Source organism: Carlito syrichta, unplaced genomic scaffold (assembly GCF_000164805.1).
Source record: "Carlito syrichta isolate Samal-C Ts95f unplaced genomic scaffold, Tarsius_syrichta-2.0.1 Scaffold307930, whole genome shotgun sequence".
NCBI classification, from domain to species: domain Eukaryota; kingdom Metazoa; phylum Chordata; class Mammalia; order Primates; family Tarsiidae; genus Carlito; species Carlito syrichta.
The window spans coordinates 302391-317608 of NW_007252026.1; the positions used below are offsets into that span (position 1 = coordinate 302391).

Below are 15218 nucleotides of genomic sequence, written 5' to 3' on the forward strand. Positions count from 1 at the left end.
ACTCTAGTTCCATCCAGGTTGCTGCGAAATTCATGATTTTGTTCTTTTTTATGGCTGCGTAGTATTCCATTGTGTATATGTACCACATTTTTTTAATCCAGTCCTCTTTTGATGGACAGCATGGTTGCTTAAATTCTGGATCCCTTCTTGTGTGTGTCATGGTTGTTTAAAGCTTATATTTTTTATAGATAGGCCTTACACAAAGTTAGCATTATAAAGTAATTTTAATAACAAAGACTTTGATTTTCTTAATTCATTTTGAATAGATTGAATAGCTAAAGAAATTTGAGGATGTAGGTTTTTTGCACAAGAGAAAGGGAAATTCCTAGTAGAATAAAGTCTCATACATGTTTTTTATTTTTATTCTTTGTTCTCTAGCAACTGGCAGGGCATGGTGCTCATGTCTGTACTCTGAGCACTTTGGGAGGCCAGAGTGGGAGGATCATTTGACCCCAAGAGTTCAAGACCAGCTTGGGCAACATAGTGAGACTTTGTTTTTACACAAAAAGTCAAAAAAGGAAAAAAAGAAACTGGAATCAGTGTACTTTATAGGTGGATTATGACATTCCCTCTTTTCTGTTCTCCTTTCTGTTGGCACTCTTGGCACTCAGAGACATCTCATGGATTAATTACCAGCCATTCGACTGCCTAAACCTAATCTCTTCAATATTTAAATAATATAGTGTTGGAACTAATTATTTTTTTTGAGTTGGAGTTTCATTTTGTCACCCAGACTGGAGTGCACTGGCACACTCACAGCCACCGCAGCCTTGACCTGCTGGGCTCAGGCGATCCTTCTGCCTCAGCCTTCTAAGCAGCTGGAACCACAGGCACACGCTACCATGCCTGGCTAATTTATTTATTTATTTATTGTAGAGATAAGGTCTCGCCAAGTTGCCTAGGCTGGTCTTGAACCATGGGCTCAGGTAATCCTCTCACCTCAGCCTCCTAAAGTGCTGAGATTACAGGCGTAAGGCACTGCGCACGGCTAACCAATTATTTTGTTGTAATGATATTTAGCTTATAATGGAATTTTGGATATTGAAGAACTTATTTATGACCAAAAAAAATCAACATTTTTTAATCCTATATGTTTCTAACACGTGGTAACGTGTGAAACAGTCACTGACATACATTGCAGGCTCACTGATACATGTTGTACAGTAGTAATTTTTTTGATGTCTTCCACCTTGTGTTTTTCTATTTGAGCAATGTAGTCTCGTTTTCTTCCTCACACATTAATAATATGTAATTTGTTGTCCACTCTGTGCACCACTGTGAAAACACTTCACATATTCTCTTTCTGTGTAATGCCAGCTGATATTTTTTTTACATATGTTGGTATATATTCCATGTCTTTATTTACTTTTTCATGCAATTTGAATGTAAAACTGCAAGGAAATATACGTTTTTGAAAAATTTGCACTGGCATAAGTTTGTCCTGTATAATCACCAGCAATCTCTTTATGTCCCCTGAGAGGGGACATTTGAGTGGTTTGCTAGATTTATGAGGTCCCATGAGAGGAGACTTTTGATTGCAAAGGGTTAAAATATGTGGAATACAGCTGCCAGGTTATCTTTAGGGGAATAGCCAAATTAGAGGCAGTCATTAATTTATTTGTGTGGTTTTGGCAACAGGAGAGAAGGACACATTTTATAACTTTTGAGATTCCTGAAACTTTCAAGACCATGGTTAACACATTAGTGCTATGTATTACTAATTATTATTAATGTGAGCAGATAACAAACTTAAATTCTTCATCTTATTTTTCTTTAAGCCAAGGGAAGAGATGGTGTTGAGTGGAAAATACAAATCGGGGGAACAAACCCTCCGTCTGGCCAATGAGAGATTTGCTGTTCCAGAAATACTCTTTAACCCTTCTGACATAGGCATTCAAGAAATGGGGATTCCAGAAGCAACTGTCTATTCTATTCAGAACCTACCTGAAGGTACATAAACAATTATAGTAAAATGCTGAAGAATAATGATGTTTTTCAGAAAGTTACAAGCTCTATGAACCCTGCTTCTTCTAAATAATATCAGGCAAATGGCAAGTCTTTTATCTTCAGAGACTTCCAGATCCTATAATACACTTAAATCTTATTTTTTCTTTTTGAGTTGGAGTCTCACTCTGTCGCCCAGACTGGAGTGCAGTAATATCCTCATGGCCACTGTAGCTTTGACCAGCTGGGCTCAAGTAGCTGGAACTACAGGTGTGCCATACCATGCTCAGCTAATTTTTTGATTTATTGTAGAGATGAGGCCTTGTCACATTGCCTAGGCTGGTCTTGAACCCTTGGGTTCAGGCAGACCTCTCACCTCAGCCTCCCAAAGTGCTGGGATTACAGGCGAGAGCCTCTGTGCCTAGCCAACTCATTCTTACTTGATTTCTTTTGGATTATAAATGTTATATAGGAGAAGTCATTATGATTCATTTAAACCTGAAGAAATTCATTCCTCCATGAGTATTGAATTGATTTATCCATTCTAGAAGTTTTTTTTTTTCTTTTTTAGTCAGACTCTCACTCTGTCACCCAGGCTGGATGCTCACTCTGTCACCAGTGGCATGCTCATGGCGACCGCAGCTTTGACCTGCTAAGCTCAGGTTCAGGCAATCCTTCCACCCCAACCTTTTTTTATTTTATTTTATTTTTTGAGTTGGAGTCTCACTCAGTCGCCCAGACTGGAGTACAGTGGCCGCTCTCAGCCACCGCAGCCTCAATTTGCTGGGGCTCTGGTGATCCTTCTGCCTCAGCTTTCCAGGTAGTTGGAACTACAGGCGTGTGCTACCACGCCCGGCTAATTTTGTGTATTTATTGTAGAGATGAGGTCTCACCAAGTTGCCCACACCCCAGCCTTACAAGTAGCTGGAACTACAGGCACATGTCACTATGCCCAGCTCTTTTCTTTTTTCTATTTATTGTAGAGACGAGGTCTCACCAAGTTACCCCGGTTGGCTTCAAACCCCTGGATTCAGGCAATCCTCTAGCCTCAGCCTCCCAAAGTGCTAGGGTTACAGTCTTGAGTCACCGCATCTGGCTCCATTTTAGAAGTTTTTATTTAACCCAAATCTGCAGAGAGTAGAAATTTACAGATTAACAACTTAGCCAGGTGCAGTGGCTCAAACCTATAGTCCCAGCACTTTGGGAGGCTGAGGTGAGAGGATTGCCTGAGTCTGTGGGTTCAAGACCAGCCTGGGCAACATGGTCAGACCTTGTCTCTACAATAAATTAAAAAAAAAAAAAATTTACCTGGCTGTGGTAGTGTGTGCCTGTAGTTCTGGCTACTTGGGAGGCTGAGGCGGAAGTATCGCTGGAGCCCATCAGGTCAATGCTGGGGTGATCATGAGTGTGCCACTGCACTCCAGCCTGGACTACAGAATGAGACTCCAACTCAAAAAAAAAAAGTAATAGACAACTTAATGGTTTTTAGCTGTTAATGGACTGACTGATTCTTTCTGATATACTTGGACTAACATACAAGACTAATTTTAACGAGATAGGGATGTGGTGCTTCAAGTGATTTCCGGGTTCTCCTAAAGCTTGACTTAAGTAAGTAATGCTCTAGTTTTTTATTTTTTTGTTTTTTATTTTTTGAGTTGGAGTCTCACTCTGTCACCCAGGCTGGCGTGCAGTGACTTGTTCACAGCCACCACAGCCTCGACCTGCTGGGCTCCGGTGATCCTTCCATCTCAGCCTTCCAAGTAGCTGGAACTACAGGCACACACCACCATGCCTGGCTAATTTCTTGATTTATTGTAGAAACGAGGTCTTGCCAAGTTGTCTGAGCTGGTCTCGAACCCGTGAGCTCAGGCAGTCCTCTCACCTCAGCCTCCCAAAGTGCTGGGATTGTAGGCATAATCCACCGCACCTGGCTGTTCTAGAATTTTATTGGAGTACTTTTAGATCCTGTCTTCCTGGTTCATAAGGAAAGTATAGGCATTGATTAAAGCCTACCATATGCAATGTGCTTTTCTCTCACTTAGGAGAAACTGAAAAAAGTCACATAATGCTGTAATCTTAACCTATTATCTCACAGCTATTGTCATACTAATTTCATTTTATGTAAAATTGCAGTCATAATATATAAACCATTTTGTACTACAGTGTTTTGATGTCGAGACTCATTGTCCATGTAAGGGAACTCGGCCCTTGTTTTGGTGAACAGAAGCATTTGGGATGGCCACTATTTGTAACTGTTGCTCCTGATGGATTTCTCAGTGGTGCATTGTAGATCTTTTTTTTTTAAGAGACAGGGTCTTGCTATGTTGCCCAAGCTGGACTAGACTCAAATTCCTATGCTCAAACAATCTTACTTCCTCAGCCTCCTGAGTGGCTTGGACTGTAGGCTTTTAAAACTGACTGACCTTATGGAACTTAATGTCTGCCACTGTGTAACTTGAATGAGTGCTCATACTTAGATCTCTTCTTTAAGTGTTATAGATTATGAGTATTTTTCACTATCAATGGCAAGTATTACACAATAAATAAGCCTGTTTCAGTGAGATGACACGGAAATTTGAGCTCGTAATAAAATGTCATACAAGACCTCTTTTTTATCCTCACAATAGCTCACAGTCCCAGCCTGCAGCAAGACCCTCTCCATTTTAGGGCAGAATGATTGTTAAGATCAAATGTCTGTTATTAGAATGTCATTTATGTTTGCATGAGTATACAGTAAGTAGCCAGTAGTTCACCTTCCTCACCCTAGCTGTTTATTTTAAATATCTGTGAGGTTGTATTTCACTGCTTAATATCTGTTTGTAAACTATGACCCACTACAAATCTTAAAATGGACCTCCAAAATTATTTTGTTCCCCAACCAGTTACCATCACCTCTAATTGCTTATTACCTAATCCCTCATTTGTGTCTTTCTAGAAGATTTTGTAATGCCTTTTTCCTCTCCCTTTCTCCTATTTTTCTTTCAAAGAAATGCAGCCACATTTTTTTAAGAACATCGTTCTGACAGGAGGAAATTCCCTTTTCCCAGGATTTAGGGATCGGGTTTACTCAGAAGTTCGGTGTCTTACTCCAACAGATTATGATGTTTCTGTCGTGCTGCCTGAAAAGTAAGTATTGGTTTAGAAACAAAACCTGGAAGTCATCTTGTAGAAAAGGTGGTCTGTAGGCAGGCTTGAGCTGAAGCCTGCTTCTACCATATTGACAGGTTTATTTCACCTGTTGGCTATTCATTTTCCTTCTCAGAAGTTGAAATGATAAACCTTACATTTCAGTGACATACATAGGATGGAAGTATATAAAGTGCCACCCATACTTTTTGGTGCATAATGGGTGCTCACATAACATGTGATCATGTCCATATAGTGACTCTCACCTTGTTCCTAAGAGATTTTTTTTTTTGAGTCAGGGTCTCACTGTGTTGCCCAGAATGGAGTGCAGTGCGTGGTCATGACTTTCATGGCTCACTGCAGCCTTGATCTTTGGGGCTTAGACAATCCTTCTGCCTCAGCATCTCAAGTAGCTGGGACTACAGGCGTGTGTCATCACACCTGGCTAACTATTTTTATTTTTTGTAGAGACAGGGTTTTGCTATGTTGCCCAGGCTGGTCTTGAACTTCAGGGCTCAAACAGTCTGCCTATCTTGGTCTCCCAAAGTGCTGGGATTACAGGTGTGAGCCATTGTGCCCAGCCCTAAGAGATTTTTATAGGCAAAGCAATCAGGCGGTTATTGTTTGATTTATCTGAAACGTGTCATTTCTTGCCGGAGTCCAGCTCCAGCGGGTCATGTTTTCCTGAAAGAGGGATGACGTCGGCGCAGGAGAAAAAACTTGGACACTGACTCTGTTTGCAAACAGGACAAATGCCGATTTATTGTCTTTTCCAACTCCTTTTGTAGCCTACATGTTTTTTGTTTTCAAGGCAATCAGTTACAATTTAATGGACCAGACAGGCAATGTATCTTTGTCCATCCTGTTTTGATCTTAAAACATTATCATCCTAAACATTAACTATAAATTTTATAAACTTCTAACATTTTTTAATGATTACCATTTCTTAATGTCCATACAAAAACTTACTTATTCCTATAACTATTATATTATAAATCACTACCAAGTTCTAAGCACTATAATTATCACATAGATTAACAAGTCACACCTGTGACCTTCACACAACAATTTGCAACTAGCTGGGGTAAAACAACATTTTTAAGGTTTATTGGCCGCAAGTTGGCCTGCTAGTTTTCCCTAATTTCATACCTGGTGTTTACAATCTGTGTTAATTATTTCCTGCCAGGGAGAATGAGCTTCAACGTTTGCAAAACAAAAGGCCTCTCGGGCTCAAGTCACGTTAGTCACAATCCCTAACCAAAATTACAAGCCTCCTTAGCAAAGGGAAATAAAGGCAAGGGTGTTCTAATATTTATGTGTTTGTTAATTTTTTAAGCATAATACACCACATGTAGAAATTAAGAAATTAAGTAAATGTAATATTTGCATTGGCACTCTTCCTAAAAATACAAACTGTAGCTTCTCCAATTTCTCCAATTAGTTGCCAATCAGAAGAAATAAAATCTTACAAGTAATTATCTACCCGCACATGATATTTAAAATCTCTATTGATAATTTCCTGGCAAGGCCAGTGAGTTCCCTGACAAACATTCAAACGAGCACTTTCTGATTTTTTACAATTTTCCCAACTACAATGTTTAATCAAGTGATTGCATGGTTTAATACCAGGAGGGCGGGGACATGGAAACCTAGGGAGGAATTCAAATGAAGGGAAGATAATTTTTCATGAATTCCCCTCTTGCCTTTTTTGCAAGGGGTAGTGGAGGTGTGAGTGGAATTTTACTTTCTGTCCTCGGACTGTACAGAACCTTTTGACTGCACTAATAACAAAAGTAGGAGAAGCAAGGGTCTCAGCTGCCCAGGTTCGCTTTGCGACCCAGGGTCTTCAGCCCCCCGGGACTTTGTCAGCAGGCAGGCCTCCATGGCTGGCTCCCAACAATTTCTTGACCCTTTCTATCAAGAGTAGAAATTTAAGAATTGAACCATTAAGATAAGTGATATCAGGCTGGGTGTGGTAGCTCAGCCTGTAATCCCAGCACTTTGGGAGGCCGTGGTGAGTGGATTACCTAAGCCCACGTGATTGAGACCAGCCCAGGCAACTTGGTGAGATCTCGTCTCTACAATAAATCAAAAAGTAAGCCAGGTGTGGTAGCGCATGCCTGTAGTTTCAGATACTTGGAGGACTGAGATGGAAGGATCACCAGAGCCCAGCAGGTCGAGGCTGCAGTGGCCGTGAGCATGCTACTGCACTCAGTCTGGGCAACAGAGTAAGACTTCAACTAAAATAAAAAATAAAAAAAAGATAAGTGATATCAATTCAGAAGTTGTTTGGGAATTTTAAAAGATTCTCAATATTTTTTAGCTTGGCATGGTGGCACGTGCCTATAGTCCCAGTTACTCAGGAGGCTGAGGCAGAGGGATCACTTAAGCCCAGGAGGTACAGACTGTGTTGAGCCGTGATTGTGCCACTGCACTCTAGCCTGGGCAACAGAGTGAGATCCTGACTCCAAAAAACAAAATTCTAAGTGCCTTTACTAACTATTCTTTTTAAATTTTTTTATTCAAAACTCTTTTATATCTACCCTCTGCCCTATTTTATGAGAAAAAGCAGGTATCATTTCCACTTTAGTGGTAAAAAACTAAGGTAGAGGTTTAGAGCTCTCAAAACAGCTTATAGAGCATGTATAACGTTTTATTTTGTAAATAAAGAAACAAGGGCTCGTGAGTTGGCAAACACTTGACGGTGAGTTAATAGCAGTGACTAGGTTAAAACACAATTCTCACCCTTGAGTAAGGAGTTATTACCAAAATGTACGTTTTAAAAACCCACTCTTAGTGGCAGAGTTGCAAAAAGGTCTCACATACTGATATTAGTTCTAGTTTTGTTTCAAAGCTAAAGTAGAATTTTTCAAAGTCAATAGCTGTTAATAGCAGGCCTTTGTCTGTATCACTTTATTTTATTAGCTGTTAGATAACCAAATAAACAACTTTTAAATATTGGAATGGTTCTCCTCACCATTAATGTTCATGTGCTCCTTAGAATAGGAAGCATATTGGATCCGTATCCTGTACAGATTATAGGCAAGGGTCCACAGAAATAGGTTTTATTCTTTTATTCAGTATGTTTTTATTATGCACCTACTGCTTTTATATATTTAAACATAGTTTATATATTTATATATATAAATATTTTTGTAAAAGGTTAATGCAGGCCAGGCGCGGTGGCTCAAGCTTGTAATTCCAGCACTTTGGGAGGCCAAGGTGAGAGGAGTGCCTGAGCTCAGGGGTTCGAGACCTGCCTGGGCAGTTTGGTGAGACCTCATCTCTACCGTAAATAAAAAAATTAGCCGAGCATGGTAGCGTGTGCCTATGGTTCCAGCTTCTTGGAAGGCTGAGGCAGAAGGATCGCTGGAGCCCAGCAGGTCGAGGCTGCGGTGGCCGTGAGCATGCCACTGCACTCTAGCCTGGGCGACAGAGTGAGACTCCAACTCTAAAAAAAGAAAAAGAAAAAAGGTTAATGCAAGTGCAATTAATACAGGAAGGAAAGCATTTATTTATGAATTGTTTTCTTTGCCTTTTTCAGATTTGAGACTGAATTGGGGGGAGAGGAACAGTAGAACTAGAACTGAGTCATAAAATGAAGTATAACCTTGGTTGTACTAAATGTTTTCTCTGCTCTGATTTTCCCTATTATCTGTGTCCTCTCATGTAACTGTTATACACTGTGCTTTCTAAATGTTTCATTTATTAAAGGCAACAAAGTGTAGCAGCAAAAGTGCAGACTGTGAAATAGTTCTGGTTAAAGCCTAGTTCCAGACTAAGTCCAAGCTGGACCTCATTTTCTAGAGCTATAAAGTGGAAGTTGTAACAGCTATTTCATTAGTGATTATGAGAATTAATGAGATGATATATCAATGCCACAGATTTTAGACTCACTTATGACACTGTTTTTCCTCTTAGCTGTCTTTCTATCTTTTGCTTGTATTCCTGTTTTTCATTTAGAAGTAGAGGGCCTGTAAATTCAGGTCTAGGGACAAAAGAGCAAGTACTATGTTGTGGGAATGACCGGGCTTCTTCCTTCCTTTTGAGTTTGTTCTACTCATGGGGAACTTAATGCGTTTTTGTTTTTGTTTTTTTTTGAGTCAGAGTCTTACTCTGTCACCCAGGCTGGAGTTCCGTGGCACGCTCATGGCCACTGCAGCTTTGACCTACTGGGCTTAGGTGATCCTTCTGTCTCAGTCTTCCAAGTAGCTGGAACCACAGGTGCGTGCCACCAATGCCCGGCTAATTTTTTGACTTATTATAGAAACGAGGTCTTGCCAAGTTGCCCAGGCCGGTCTCAAACCTGTGGGCTCAGGCAGTCCTCTGCCTCGGCCTCCCAGAATGCCGGGATTACAGGTGTGAGCCACTATGCCTGGCTATTTTTATACCTTAAATGGTTTTCTGTTAAATTGAGTTGAGTAGAGCTTGCCACATTTAGTCAGTAATTGGTGTTGTAGGATTTCAGTTGTACTGTAAAATCATCTGGATTCACTTATTTTTATCTTTATTTTTAGCCCTATTACTTATGCCTGGGAAGGTGGAAAATTGATATCAGAGAACGATGATTTTGAAGATATGGTGGTTACAAGAGAAGATTATGAAGAAAATGGACATAGCGTCTGTGAAGAGAAATTTGATATTTAAGAAACTTTTTGAATGAGTCTTGACTGAGAGGTTTAATTTCAGTGTTCCTTTTAAAAAAAAGAACTGTGTTACCTTTATCCTAAGAAAAAAGACTTGTCTTTATGTAAACACTTTGATCCATTGCTCATTTTCAAAGCCTTCCTAGCTGGGTGAGTTAAACTAACTCAGCCCTGTTTTCATTTAAGGACTAGACTACTCCAACAGTGCTTCTGCTGTGTCTAAGAGTAGATTGTTTTTCATCAGAAGCTGAAAGGGTGAATGCATTTTAAATTTAATTCTTCATACCTGAAGGTACAAACTTAACTGTCTTCGCTGGTTAGTTTTCCTTAGAAGCTAGTTTTGTGTGACTGTGACTAGGACTTTTAAATAAAGTGTTTTATTTTAAAATGTTTCTTATTTATACATACTAAAGTTGGAACGACTAATCTTATGCACGCATAATTTCTTTTTAACTTAGAGTAAGCTTGAAAGGGTGGAAACTAAAGCTAATTTTTTTAAGCTAATAAAGTTTTTTGGTCATTACTGTGTTGGCAGAAATATATTATTTCCCTCATAAAGGTACTATCCTTTTTTTTTTGGAGTCAGGGTCTCACTCTGTAGCCCAGGCTGGAGTACAGTGGCATGATCACAGCTCACTGCAGCCTTGACCTCCTGGGCTCAGGCGATCTTTCTGCCTTTGCCTTTTGAGTAACTGGGACTACAGGCATGTGCTACTATGCCCAGCCAATTTTTGTCATTTTGTCTCACTATGTTGCCCAGGCTGGTCACAAACTCCTGGGCTCAAGTGATCTTCCCTGTCTCAGCCTTCCAAAGTGCTGGGATTATAGGTTTGCACCACCGTGCTGAACTCAAGTAATGTGCTATTTTATAGGATGAAAAGAAATTTGGGGCCAGAAATGGTAGTCCACACATATAATCCCAGCACTTTGGGGGGCCAAGGTGGGAACCTCACTTGAGGTCAGGAGCTCGAGGCCAGTCTGAGCAACATAGTGATACCCTTTTCATACAGATAAAAAATTCGCCAGGCATGGTGGTACACGCTTGTAGTCCTAGCTACCTGGGAAGCTGAGGCAGGCGGGTTGCTTTAGGCCAGGAGTTTGAGGCTACAGTGAGCCTGGAGTACAGTGCTACTGCACTGCAGCCTGGTAGACTGCAATGTAGTCTAAAAAAAAAATTGAAGCTAACTCAGGGTTGTTCAAGAACTCGATTCAAGTGAGTTTCATTTCTGATACTCTTTTTAATATAATCCACAGTAAGTATATGAGGGTGTTAAGACCTCCAGTTTTCCAATTTTAGGAAACATCTGACAGTGACATCATTGAATGGATCAAGTCAGCTTTTCTTTTGAGTTGTCTTACTCTGTCACCCAGGCTGGAGTGCAGTGTCACCCTCACGGCCATTGCAGCCTCAACCTGCTGGACTCAGATGATCCTTCTGCCTCAGCCTTCCAAGTAGCTGAAACTACAGGCGTGTACCACCACACCTGGCTAGGTCAGCTTTTTGATTGCAAGCAGTAAAAACTCATCTGGGCTGTCTTCAGCAAAGGACAAAGATAGCTTATGAAACCTAAGAAAAAGCTGGAAAAAAACCAGAGTAACTAGGAATCTAAGGTGCAGAAACTGAGAGACAGTCCTCAGGCCTGCCAGGAAAGTATCTTAGCTCCTTGTTTTCTGTCTTATGTCATTGTGCTCATGAATCAAATTCCTGGCAATCTTTTCACCCTAGCCAGGATCGTGCAGTGACCCCATGGCTTGAAGGTCTTTGATGGACAGTCCTGCTAAGTTGGCCTGGAGTGGAGGAAGGTCATTTCCCAGAGGAAAACAACTGAAAAGAGGGGTGTTGGGTGGGGGCAACGGGCTGTCCAGTACCATCATATTTGGATGATACTTGGTCAGGGCCTTGTCAGTCCTTCCTAGACTTAGACTGGTTATCATTACAGAGTTGCAAAATGACAATGCTTGGGTGAGGCCCGGTTACTACCATGTAATCTGTGGGCAGTATAGCAAGAAGAGGATGGTGGCATAAAATAAGTTTTTGCAACCAAACGGTATAGCTGTGCTAGAATTTCAGGATGATGTGTTTGGAGGTAAAAAGGCAAGTCCTCATTTAGAGGGCTTTCCTTGACTTGTCAGGACTTCATCCTGGACAGGCAGAATAGTATCATCACCAGCCAGTCGTTTTCCTTTGAGGAACTGGGTCATTTCTCAAAGCTGCCTCTCCCAAACATATCCTAGTCTGATGCTTACATTTTTCCAGGAATCATGTGTATGTGTTTTCAGACACTTATTACAATAAACTTCTTTCTATACAACTTAGGTCTCAGTGCTTGTTTTTGAGACACTAAATCATTTCTGAAATTAATGAACATAGACCCTAGTTCTTTATCACTAGCACCAAAGCTTCCATCCTTTTCAACACCCACCTAGTTTTGAAACTTTGTTGCTAAATATTGCTTTAATATATTTGACTTCAAGAGAATTTTTAACATTAGCTCTAAATAGTAACATCTGAGGTGATACTTTAAAGCAGAGGTCTCGCTGGGCTCTCCGTGGGCTCAGTGGCTCAGCCTGTAATCCCAGCACTTTGGGAGGCTGAGGCGAGTGGACTGCCTGAGCCTGCGGGTTCAAGACCTCATCTCTACAATAAATTTTTTTTAAAAATTAGCCAGGCGTGGTAGCACATGCCTGTAGTTCCAGCTACTTGGAAGGCTGAGGTGGAAGGATCATCGGAGCCCAGCAGGTCGAGGCTGCGGTGGCCAGGAGCAGCCACTGCACTCCAGTCTGGGTGACAGAGTGAGACTTCAACTCAAAAAAATAAAGCAGAGGTCTCCAACCTGGGGCGCAGATTGGTACCAGTCTGTGGCCTGTTAAGAACTGGCCACGCCGGGCTCAGTGGCTCAGCATGTAATCCCGCTCTTTGGGAGGCTGAGGTGAGTGGATTGCCTGAGCCCGCGGGTTCGAGACCCACCTAGGCAACTTGGCAAGACCTCATCTCTACAATAAATCAAAAAATTAGCCGGGCGTGGTAGTGCGCGCCTGTAATTCCAGCTACCTGGAAGGCTGAGGTGGAAGGATCATCGGAGCCCAGCAGGTCGAGGCTGCAGTGGCCGCTCCCGGGTGACAGAGTGAGACTCCAGTCTGGGTGACAGTGAGACTCCAACTCAAAAAAAAAAAAGAACTGGCCACAGAGCAGGGGAGCTTTGGGTGAGACCACCATCTGTCAGATGTGTGGTGGCATTAGAGTCTCATAGGAGCATGGACCCTATGGTGAACTGCAAATACAAGGGATCTAGGTTGTACGTTCCTTATGATAATCCAATGCCTGATGGACCCTACCCTTCCCATCTGTGGAAAAACTGTCTTCCATGAAACCGGTCCCTCATGCTAAAAAAGGCTGGGGGCCGCTGCTTTAAAGCTGTCTGTTGTGTTGGGAAAATACTTTTGAATGCCACAGTGACTGCCTCAACGTAGCAAACTAATCATGCTCACCTACTTCTCTGCCTGTGGGGAGGGGATGGAGATAGATGAGAGGAATACGCAGGGTGCCCATTAAGGCTGTATGTGATGTCTTATTCCTCAAGCGGGGTATTGGGCATATGGTGTCCATTCTCTTAGAACCTATACTTTACTGTGTACATGAAATCGTTCATATTATGTTTTGTGAGAATATTTTCATTCATTTATTTTTTGAGTCAGAGTCTCTGCACCCAGGCTAGAGTGCAGTGGCACATGCATGGCTCACCAAAGCCTCAACCTCCTGGGACCAGGTTATGTCCCCCCTCAGCCTCCCGAGTAGCTGGGAACACAGGTGCACACTACCACACCTGGGTAATTTCAAAATTTTTTTTGTAGAGACAAGTTCTTGCTATGTTGCCAAGCCTGGTCTCAAAGTCCTCGTCTCAAGCAATCCTCTCACCCCAGCCTCCCTAGGTGGTGGCCTGTGTTGGCTCACAGGTATGACCACGACTCCCAGTTGGAAGATTAAATCTGTAAGTGATTCTAGAAAACACAAAGGGCCGGGCTCGGTGGCTCAGCCTGTCATCCCGCGCCTTTGGGAGGCTGAGGTGAGTGGATTGCCTGAGCCCATGGGTTTGAGACCCGCCTGGGCGGCGAGACCTCATCTCTACAATAAATTTAAAAAAAATCAGCCAGGCGTGGTAGCGCATGCCTGTAATTCCGGCTACTCGGAAGGCTGAGGCGGAAGGATTGCCGGAGCCCAGCAGGTCGAGGCTGCGGTGGCCAGGAGCAGCCACTGCACTCCAGTCTGGGCAACAGAGTGAGACTCCAACTCAAAAAAAAAAAAAAGAGAAAACACAAAGGGTGCTATTGATGTCATAGAATGTGGAGAAATTTCTAAAAGACGGAAAACAAATGAAATTAGGTTGTTTAGAGAAACAAGAGTAAGAAAACCTACATCCCACATCAGGGCAGGCGAAAACTACCAAAGAAGAAACAACAAGACCAGAGATTTTTAATCTCCTCACGAATACAGAGAGTAGATGGAGAAAGGCCGATGTGGTGGCATATGCCCGTAGTCCCAGCTACTCGAGAGACTGAGGTGGGAGGAATGCTTGATCCCGGGAGTTTGAGGCTGCCGTGAGCCATGATGGCGCCACTGCACTCCAGCCTGGGCAACAGAGCCAGACCCTGTCTCTAACAAATTTAAGAATAGATGGAGATCATGGGTGAGTCGTTCAAGGAATGAACCCTGCAGCTGAGCCTGACTCTCTTTCCTGGCATGGAGGCTCAGCAGCCAAAGGGGTTAAAGTGTAAGGTTGGAACAGATGCTGGTGAGGATGTGGAGGGAGAGGAAGGCTTCTACACGGCCGGTGGGAATGCAAACTAGTGCAACCTCCTTGGAAGACAGTGTGGCGATTTCTGAGAGAACGAGAAACTGACCTTCCGTATGACCCAGCAGTCCCCCATTGGGGGCATACCTGGAGGAGCTCGAATCATTCTACACAGAAGATACCTGCACACGCATGTTTGTTGCAGCTCTAGGCACAGTCGCGAAAACACGGGACCAACCATGTTGCCCATCGAAGCTGGACTGGATGAAAAAATGTGGTGCATACAACAATCATACTCTAAGAGAGTATAAAGACGTGGCACATACACACCGTGGAATGTTACGCAGCCATAAAGGACAGACACACGGACCTCGCGGCAAGCTGGAGGGATTTAGGGTCGATGAGACTCAGTGACCTACCACAGACACAAGAACAGAGTGCCGTACGTTCTCACTCATGCGTGGACCACACGGCGGGTATAACCCAACACTCAAACTAGAAGAAGGGGCTGGCGGTGGCCGCACCCGCCAGGCGAGGGAGGGGCACGCCCCGTCCACGAGGGGACCCGCAGAATCGGCGCTTGCGTACCTGACCCTGAATGTGCCCCACATGCTGCAGCTAAAGAAGATGAAGCATGTTTTCAAAGCCGGACGCGTCATCAAGTGCCAGCCCGGAGGAGGCGAGAGGAGGGCGCCGGAAACAGCCGCCCGTC

General features: G+C 42.8%; 1 protein-coding gene across 2 annotated transcripts in view; it reads left to right on the plus strand.

Moving 5' to 3' along the window:
- ACTR6 (ARP6 actin related protein 6 homolog) overlaps positions 1 to 10239 on the plus strand; it is a 36024-nt gene extending 25785 nt beyond the window's left edge. Inside the window, exons 9-11 of one of the 2 annotated variants that reach the window (XM_008064682.1) lie at positions 1779 to 1950; positions 4932 to 5070; positions 9588 to 10239. In XM_008064682.1, coding sequence (XP_008062873.1) covers positions 1779 to 1950; positions 4932 to 5070; positions 9588 to 9717 — 441 coding nt within the window. In that variant the 3' untranslated portion in view covers positions 9718 to 10239. The remainder of the gene's footprint in view (positions 1 to 1778; positions 1951 to 4931; positions 5071 to 9587) is intronic. The other variant, XM_008064683.2, reaches the window with a different exon arrangement.
- Positions 10240 to 15218: the final 4979 nt, after the last annotated feature.